This window comes from Gobio gobio, assembly GCF_949357685.1.
Source record: "Gobio gobio genome assembly, chromosome: 1".
In the NCBI taxonomy this organism is placed as follows: domain Eukaryota; kingdom Metazoa; phylum Chordata; class Actinopteri; order Cypriniformes; family Gobionidae; genus Gobio; species Gobio gobio.
The window spans coordinates 49911908-49921592 of record NC_137097.1 but is presented as its reverse complement, the minus strand read 5'-3'; the positions used below and the strand labels follow the sequence as shown (position 1 = coordinate 49921592).

Below are 9685 nucleotides of genomic sequence, written 5' to 3'. Positions count from 1 at the left end.
GAGCAAGTGAGCGGGCTATAAATAGACAGCTCTCTAGCTCTCTGACTCCGTGTGGAGGCTGACACGGGATGCGCTCAGCATGCATAACGAGTAAAGGTAGCACCGAAGAATTCTTGCGCCCAAGCATTTAGTTGCACGCTGCAACTCATTGGCAGCCATTTGACAGACCTGCTGATTATAAACAAGGTGTAAAGCGGAAAAGTCCGTGAGAAGCTTTAGCTGGTACTCTGCATACATTTCATCCAAACAACTGCTGTAGGACATGCAGACTTCTTGGCTGAGCACTGAAGCCAGTATGATGTTATGTAATGGCAGCTAAAATGGGCGTCGGATACATCCTATGCCTCTGGGCAATGCTGAAATGACTGATCAGAGTGTGCATGAGTCAAACAATCTGCTAGTGCACACCACAGTGTCCTGAAACGATCCAAAATTAAATATATTAGATTTGTAATAGGTTAATGACAGATTCAACTAACTGCACCTCAAGAAAAAAAAAACATGTTTGTTTGTCTTTAGAAATGTAAAGACGGTAAACACATTACATTCGCTCACATTGTTTAAGAAATATCATATTCAAAATGATTAATGCATTTTGAGAAAAAGCACTGCTGCTGTGATTTGGCTGTAGGCCTTCTGGCCAAAACTACAAGTGTGATATTGTTTATTGAACCTTTGTATGAAAACTTTAAGTTAAAAATAAGTAACTTGCCTTCCACACAAAAAATGACTGGTTAGTTTATATATTTGTTCCCTTCCAAAGAAAAGTACGAAGCCCTGCACAAGACAAATATATATATTATATCCAGTGTTGGGAAGCTTACTTTGGAAATGCTTTGCAAACCCTATTTAAAATGTAATAAGTAGTGTAACTATTTCAATTACTTTATTAAAGTAATGTAACTGATAACATTTAATTACTTTTTGATTACTTTTCTAATTTCCAGCACTGGAACGCATTTTTATCACTTGCCATGGTGGTAGTCTATAGCTTTCATTGGCAATGTGGATTGCAAACAGGCAAAGCAATAAATTAATATTATTCAACATAACCTAGCTTTTTACAGAAAATATTCAGATGTAACCCCCTTTGTAACATTTTCATAAGTAACTGTAATTTAACTAGCCTACACATTTTTTCTCAGTATCTGATTACAGTTACATTATTGTTATTAAATTACATAACTCCGTTACATGTAACTAGTAACTCGTTACTTTTCACTCATGGAACGCCAATCAAATGTATTAAAGGGCTCGATGGACTTGCCATATTAAGAATAATAATTGTGTATTTAGCCTATATTATGTAGGCCTATGCATCTTCAAAACGCAAGTAAATATGTGGTTACTGGTTACATAATAAAACAATGCCTTCATCTTTCTCTTACGGAAGTTACAACCAACGCTCACAAAACATTCAATGCTCACCAGCCCGAAGCGATGCATTATTGATATTTTTGCTGCTATCTCTTTAAATGGGATTGGTCTGTTTTGTGTGCGTGTGCATGTGAGAGAGAAAGAGACAGCGAGTGGGAGGCAAGCTTTGTGTGGAGAAACAGAATGAACGGGCTGTTATTTTAGGCTAGGGCATTATTTCACTTGTTTAATATTTCTTTCCATACACATATGAAGTGGTATTTCCCGGCTTTGGTACCGAGAGAGGTTTACGTCTCAAATTATCATTACCTCCGCAAGGAAATAACGGGCAGGGCTGCTGCTGCTGCTGCTGGTATATTTATTTATTTCCCCTCATGCGTCCTGCAACGTTGTGGGAAACGCGATCAAGCCAGGCAGCGATCTCTGATTTATGATGGATTAATGGTCGTGTGAGCTGCATATGAAAGAAAGGTAAGACAGTCGACTGTTATTGCATTCCATTATTCTTTAATGTGATGCATGTTTTGATCAAGCCTAGATGGCGTTTGACGCAAAGGATTCAAGGAAAACCAGGATACTGGTAATAACAATTGTCCCCGGGGAACGAGCCTTGATCGAAAGAGGATCAATAGTGCTGATCTTAAAAAGAGAGGAATGGACAAGGAAACGAGAATGCAACATTATTACCGCTCGGGTGAACGTATGTCTTTGGATGCGTCTCAAAACCTAGTGTGCTGCCTACCTAGGCTGCATTTTTGGACATCACAGGCGCATGCTGCCCAAAAATGCTGCACGCGACCATGCACTATTGCCTTACTGTGTATTATGATAGTACAACATCTTAAATGCATGTAAAACAACATACTATTCGCGAAAGATACTAAAAGTATTGTTTAAAACGAGACAGAAATACGGATTAAGATATTTTCACGTGATGCCCAGGTAGGCAACTCACTCGGTTTTTGAGACGGCCTTTGTCTCGCTTATGGGATGCTGAATATTCCTCATGTACATGACGTCACCTGTCCGTCTTCCTGAGGTCGAGATACACACACGTTATCGTCCGCGTTTCGCGCGGTTGTCATGACTTAACAGGCAAATGTTTTGTTCGATAAACGGCAACGCCGTTTACACAATGATACAAGGCCCTACAGTGTTTGTTAATATTTAGACAACTGCATGATTCCACACTTGGCGTCAAGGTTGCTCTCTGTGCTGTGTTATACGACGACAGGAACTTAAAGGGATAGCTCACACTCAATTGAAAATACTGTCATCATTTACTCACCTTCATGTCTTTTGAAACTCTATGATTTTATTAAGTGAAACGTGAAAAGATATTTATAATGTTTAGCTTTTTTTGTTTGTTGTGTACATTAAAAAATGAATTGAAGGTTAAGAGCAACAGAGTGGTGATGAACTGATGACAGAATGCTTATTTTTGGGTCGGCCATTCTTGTTAGAGCTAAAGTTTCACTAAAAACACATGCACATGGCTGCAAATGAAGACACACCTCTCACTAAACAAGCTCAATTGTTAGGGATTTCTTTAGTCTAGTCAGGGATTGATTCTGCTAAGCTGTTTAGAAGCTTGGAAGACCCTTAGTGATTAGGCCTACTATTTTAATGTAAAAACACCAGTGAGTTAATGAGAGTTAAGCTATGTTTAGAAAAGCACACAATCACACTACTCTTACCATTACCGTTGTACAGAGTATTGTGCAATGAGCATGCACATTTTCCGTATGCATACCTGGATGACAGACTACATTTGACAATAATAAGCAGAACTAGAGTTTACTGCACAGAAAATATACCACAAACCGGAACTCAAACTCTGGTCTACTGAAGCAAAACCGCGCCACAAGTTGAAGGGCTGCTCATGAGGCTATCCTTTCAGACAACATTAAAACGTTAAAATTACGATCTGGATGAACATTAACAGTAACACATTCTTCTTAATTGGTTTGTCAGTAAAAACACCAGCGACAACAGCTAAGGTTGTAACTAATATCATGGATGAAAGTGAGCATGTTTGGGCCCCCATGCAACCCACACAGCATAGTATACACTACCCTTAATGAGAAAGTGTAGATTACTTATCTTCACCTTCATAGAGAATCCCCTTCTCTCCGGGTCAGTTTTAAGGGCTGTTCACACCGAAGATTAGAACTACAAAGTCTTATAATAATCATTCTAATTCTGTGAGAATAGTGAAGAACAGAGCACAGCTATAATGATAAAGACAATGTCATTGAAATCACTTTTTGAGAATGATTTTTTTCCAGCTGAAGAAAGTTAAAAACATAGACAGAGCCAATTAGAATCCACACTACTTTAATGAGCTTGATTATTTAAAGGGATTGTTCACCCAAAAATGACATTTCTGTCATTAATTCCTCACCCTCATGTCGTTCCAAACCCGTAAGACCTTCGTTCATCTTCGGAACACAAATTAAGATATTTTTGATGAAATCCGAGAGCTTTCTAACTAGCAATAGGCAGCAACATCACAGCAAATTTCAAGGCCCAGAAAGGTAGAACATTTAACCTTAATGTTGTGAAGCGACGATGAAAGTATTCTCGTAGAGCCCGGAAGCGAAACCATTAAAGATGACGTAAGATAACTGCAGTTTGTGCTTATAATAAACAGATTGTTATCGTCTTGTTGTGGACACTAATTTAGCTATTATTCTTGTTGTGAATGTGCTGAAGGCTGAAGGTGGCTTTGGGGGGGGGGGGACACTTCAAACTCTCGGATCAACACAAAGTTTTCCGCTGGCACCATGTGAACCTATTTCAGATGGTTTTAGAGACCGTACATCATTGCTAATTTATCTTTCTATGCCTGCAGTACACATGCTCTAAATTCGAAATAGTAGTTAGGAACAAAACCGATACAGGTGCTGATTTTCGTTTTACATTAATATCATGTTTGAAGTCTGTAATGGTAAAGCGAAACTATTCCTCAGAGAGTACAGATTTCATACCGTTGTCCCACTTCCAAACTTCCAAAGACTTGGTTCAACTTCATCTAACTTCCAAAACTTAATTTGAAATTCCACCGAGGAAGTCTCAGAAGTGCTCTTAAGCCACCTCTCGCTGAGAACACGACTAGATTGCGCGGTTGCTTTGAACATGCAAATCCCTCTCAAAGAGACCACTGCCAATCCTGTCCACTCCAAGGAGCTTCCACTATCCCATCTCCCCCGTTCCCTCTCTCGTCCCATCCCCCACCTACATTGTGTGCCAAGCACCACACATCTGTCCGTGGCAGAAGCGGCGGGTCTCCATTCTCTGCTTGTTTGTTGTTGTAGGGCTTGTGTGTTCCGTCAGTAAATCCAAATAACATGGGTAAGGAGGCCGGGCCTGTAGGCGAAATGAAAAGGCTTGCAAAGTGGCGGAGGGGAGAACGGATTTACTCCATGCAGACACACTGCCAACAGTTGGCGAAATGCTCTAGAAAGTTTATAGTGGTTTGTCCTTGTATTCGAAAGCAAAATGACATGTTCTATAATGGCATGATTGTAAAGGGAAAACTTGCAGGCCAAACATCTCCATGAGTTTCTGGACAGGGCCATATTATGTAAAGTCCAAGTACTCTCTAACCATCTGAACTCCCCAAAGAAGACTCTAAAAGAATAGTTCATCCAAAAAAGAAAGAACATCATTTACTCACCCTCATGCTTTCCAAATTTGCATGACTTTCTTTTATCTACAAAATACAAAAGAAGACTTTTTCAAGGTCCAAAAAGGACTTCCCCGCCACATACTTTGGGCTTAAAAGGACATGAGTAGCCCCTATACTGACAAACATAATGGCTTATGAAAGAAGGACAATATAGCAAAAGAGATTAGCATGTGTACTCAATTTCTGCCATTTTTATTTTGCTCAGTTTTGGCTGGGATTGGGAACAGACAATAAGCATCCCTAAGAAAGAAGGAAGTACGTACTTAGAATTTCTCCGAATTCTGGGCTTGACCCAATAGGAGTCTTTATTTTGACGTCAAATTTAAAGATCTGGATGAAATCACATGAAACCTCTAGTAAAAGCATGAGAAGAAGCTAAACAAACAATTTAATCAGTTATTTAATTGATACGTTTGTATTGAATTAGCCAATTTATGTTTGATAAACTAATTCTTGCTCTTCTAATCCTCTCTGCTTGATTCAGAGACGAACTGTGTGTGTGGCAGTTTTATTTGGAAAAGTAGAAAGGCGCTCAGCATGCGGACATAATTTATAACCATGTGCTTTTAAAACACCCCACTAATTATTTAAGAGGTGCTTTTTCCCCTTCTGTATATCCAGATGAACTCGCCTGAACCCATCTGGATGGCAGCCATGCCCTTTCCATGTCTTGCTTTCAAATAACTGTTTCTGGAGGTTTTCCCTGGCTACTTCCCCTTTTCAAATTCTCCATGGGGGCGACAGCTGAACTGATTTGTTCTAGTGATGGATGTTAAGAGAAGAACCACACAGATTTAGCATCTGAATTGTATGATGTTCTTCGGAATTCTAATGACAAGCAGATACATATATAAGGTGTTAACATCCTTTATGTAATACTCTTTCTGTGTATAAAAACCTATTGACTGAAACATGAGAACACATACACACACACAGATGTTATAGTTAGCCCTTTGCACAGAGAAAGGTCACGGTGTCAGAGAACTGCTGAGCAACATATACTGGCTATTTTAATGCAGATATAATACTTCCTCTGCGAGTGAAACACTTTTCTTAAAGTGAAATGTAAATATTGTGGGAATATCACGACGGTATTGTGAGGTAAAAATATCCCCACCCCAACCCTTAACACACATTACTCTTTTTCTTTAAAATTGTACATTTTGTGCTGAGAAGGAAGGTAAAGACAGCATATGGAAGGGGCCTTGGAAAGCTGCCACTGCTTCTTGCTTGGCACATATCTCAGTACAGAGAGTTCCCATCAAGTCCCGTCCAGAATATGTCAACAAGCCTCCTTTAAAAAAAGAAAAAAAGTCCCTCGCCACTTAAACATTTGCTGCACATGGTTTGACATTGCATCGTTTGATTTGCCCCAGTGCAGAGGACCACTAGCCCTTTCTGTGTCAACTTATTAAATGGGGCTTCAATTTCTATTAGGAACTCTCGACTGCATTGCCCACACAATATCTTGGTGGGCCAAAGTCCTCCTCTGCAGTGCAGAAGTGTAACTGAAGGCATTCTGATGTGCTTCATCAGGCAGTTCAGTTGCTCTCCTTGGTGCTGAAGTTGCACTAACAAGCCTCTCTCTTTCTCTTTCTCTCTCTCTCTCTCTCTCTCTCTCTCTCTCTCTCTCTCTCTCTCTCTCCACCTGCTGCACTTTCCCACCTGCTGCACGCAATTTGCTTCCTCCTTATACATCACATAAATGTCTGCTGTTTGAGATACTTATAGTTCCTCTTAATTCTGGCTGATATTTTTTTGCTTTCATGCCAGTTTTCCTATTTGCACTGGCATCTGACATGAATTCATTTGGTGTAATACAGTGTTTTCCAACCTTTTTTTGTTTTATGTACCCCCGCAGTCCCATCAGTAAAGCTCAAATACCCTTTCATCGATACCAAACCCTTAGCATTATTATTAAATCAATCTTAGTAAAATGTCAATTAACACAATGTTTCACTTTAAAATTTAAATAGATTTGAATATGGTTGAAAATCAACCTCATTCGACCTCTCTTTTTAATGAGACACCTGAGCTTTGTCTTGAAGTTTGTCTTCACAGGTTTTGACACTTCTGGAGGAAAACAGAGAAACCTTACTAGTGGATTAAACTCAAAACATACCTATTTTGTATTCTTTCCACAGACAGGAACTGAATGATTTAAAAAAAATTATGTAATTGTGATGACATTTTTTCTTTTTTTGCACACACACACTTTGATTTAAATGTTTGGAGTCAGTAAGATTTTTTTTTTTTTAAGATATTTTTTATTCCTCAAAGAATCCTGAAAAGATGTTTTGGTACAAACTTTTTAATCAGCACAACTGTTCTCATCATTAATAATTTTTTCTAATAAATGTATTAAGCACCAAATCATCATATTAGAATGACTTGACTGGAGTTATGGCTTTTTATGTAGTTACAAACTACAAATATTAGTGAAAAGATTCTAAACTATTACTCTATAATATTCTAATATTATTATATAATATTTTTTTATTAAAAAAAATATATGTAAAGTTTTCTGGGTTTAACAAAATAGAAATCTTTTGAATTATCCTTCCCTTATTTAAAAGGTATATAACACACGCAGTTTCTGCCAGTCTCATGTTAATCTTGAGTACCTATAGTATTGCATTCTTCATATCTCCGAAGAGTCTTTAGTTTTATCACATTTATAAAAGACAGAAATGCTGTACCGATTCTTTCCAAAAACAGCCGAGGCGTGCAGTGGGCGGAGCTAAAGATTACCACGGTCACGGGACCAAAATTCCATTAGTCGGTACCAATACCATAAAAATGTTACGGTACTCGGTACCAATTTCGGTACCACAGCTAAATGTTTTTTTTATTATTTTATTGAACTATTTAAAACAAATTTATTAAAAGTATTATGTTTATTATTTATGATGATAATCATTATAAGTAAATAATACAAACATTTAAAGGCTGTCTGCTGTTTAAAAGTAAACATCAAGATCAAGTGAAAAATAATCAACCATCTAGGCATAATTAATATTATTAGTAGAGATGTATTATTATTACATAAATACGTAGCTAAATCTACTGTAGGCTACCATATTAGCCTGATATAGTCTGTCAATTTAATTTTTTTTAAACAGAACTTTTATTTTGACGGGTTGCCGTGAAGATCTTTGAGTGTCTGTGTTCATGGTATGACAGTTTTCTCAAATGAAACGGTAAGCGTTCGTGTCCTCATTTAGTGACACACGGCACATACTTATATTTAAATAGTATTTTGCAGTTTAATATTCACAGACACTAGTATATATTCGGCTAAAGTCTGGAGCCCTGCGCTTAGATAAACACGGAAGCGACTGAACACAGCTGTGGGTACCGGATATACTCGGGAGTCGGTACTACCGGTACTACAGAAATGCTGGTATCGTCACATTTTTATAATTTCCGACTTGGTATCGAAGTACCGGTACTTGTGACATCCCTAGCGCACGCACACACAATACATCATGGCATTATCCCTGGATCACTTTCGATTCACTATACGCTCGTGTTGTTTACATTATATTCAATTCAATTCAATTCAAATGTATTTGTATAGCGAGTTGTCTCTTCACAGGTGTTGGTCATCTGAAGTCTTTATGAGAAGCTTGATCCAGACTGGAGCTGACGGACTCTCTAGTAAGTTACCTCGGGATGGGCGTCCCGAGATAAAACAGAACAGAAAAAGAATTAGCGTAGCTGCTGTTCAAAGCATTAAGCAAAGACAATCATGTGCACTGATATAACTGGAGTACAAGGTTAGGAGATGCATCATGTGAATGCCTGGCTAAAGAGATGCGTCTTTAATCTAGATTTAAACTGGAGGAGTGAGTCTGAGCCCTGAACATTATTAGGAAGGCTATTCTATAGTTTAGGTGCCATCATATGCACTTACGCGCTAATTGCCAACAACACACAGACATTTGATGCAGTTTCAATCACCGCCTGCGGTTCTGACTCATGACTAGGAACAAACAAACACACTTGCAGAACTCCGTTGCTGCTCCAGAAAAACAAACTGCATCCACGGTTTCTTTAACGCTGGGTTATTTGGGAAGCTGAAAAATGTTCTCTTTCCCTCACAACCAAAAATACACTTCTTTAGTGACACTGTTGATTTTGTGGTCTAAAAACTAATACTCAGAAATACTTGGCACTAGACTGGGTAAACCCAGCCTGATCTGCCGGCGATTTGATTTCGCCCTGCAACTCAGTCTGGAAACCTGTACATTCATTTCTACTGCTTCTGTTACACTTTTGCAGGAACCAATCACAGACTGGCTAACACTATGACGGATAGAGAAGCGATGGGTCATTGCCCGTTGATCACACCTCTTGTGGTCTGGTTGGTTGAAGGACTATCCAATTGCGTAGAGTCATTTAATTGATGCTCGTTTATCATGCCTCTTGTGCAGTAGAAAATACAGAGCAGACTCCCCAGACCAATGTTCAATCTTAAATTGAGCTTGGTCTGGTGATAGCCAGACTAACTTGGTACAGAAATACTAAATGTCCAACTCGTTTTTTGAATTTTTGGCCATGTTTTGCATGAAAATCTAACTCTTTAACAGTGTAAATTAGTCAGAATGCATGAAA

General features: G+C 38.6%; 1 protein-coding gene across 1 annotated transcript in view; it reads left to right on the top strand.

Annotated features, from left to right (window-relative positions):
- Positions 1-1493: 1493 nt before the first annotated feature.
- Positions 1494-9685, top strand: part of fbxl16 (F-box and leucine-rich repeat protein 16) — a 29716-nt gene continuing 21524 nt past the window's right edge. The window contains exon 1 of the mRNA XM_079813403.1: positions 1494-1848. Coding sequence (XP_079669529.1) covers positions 1838-1848 — 11 coding nt within the window. The 5' untranslated portion in view covers positions 1494-1837. The remainder of the gene's footprint in view (positions 1849-9685) is intronic.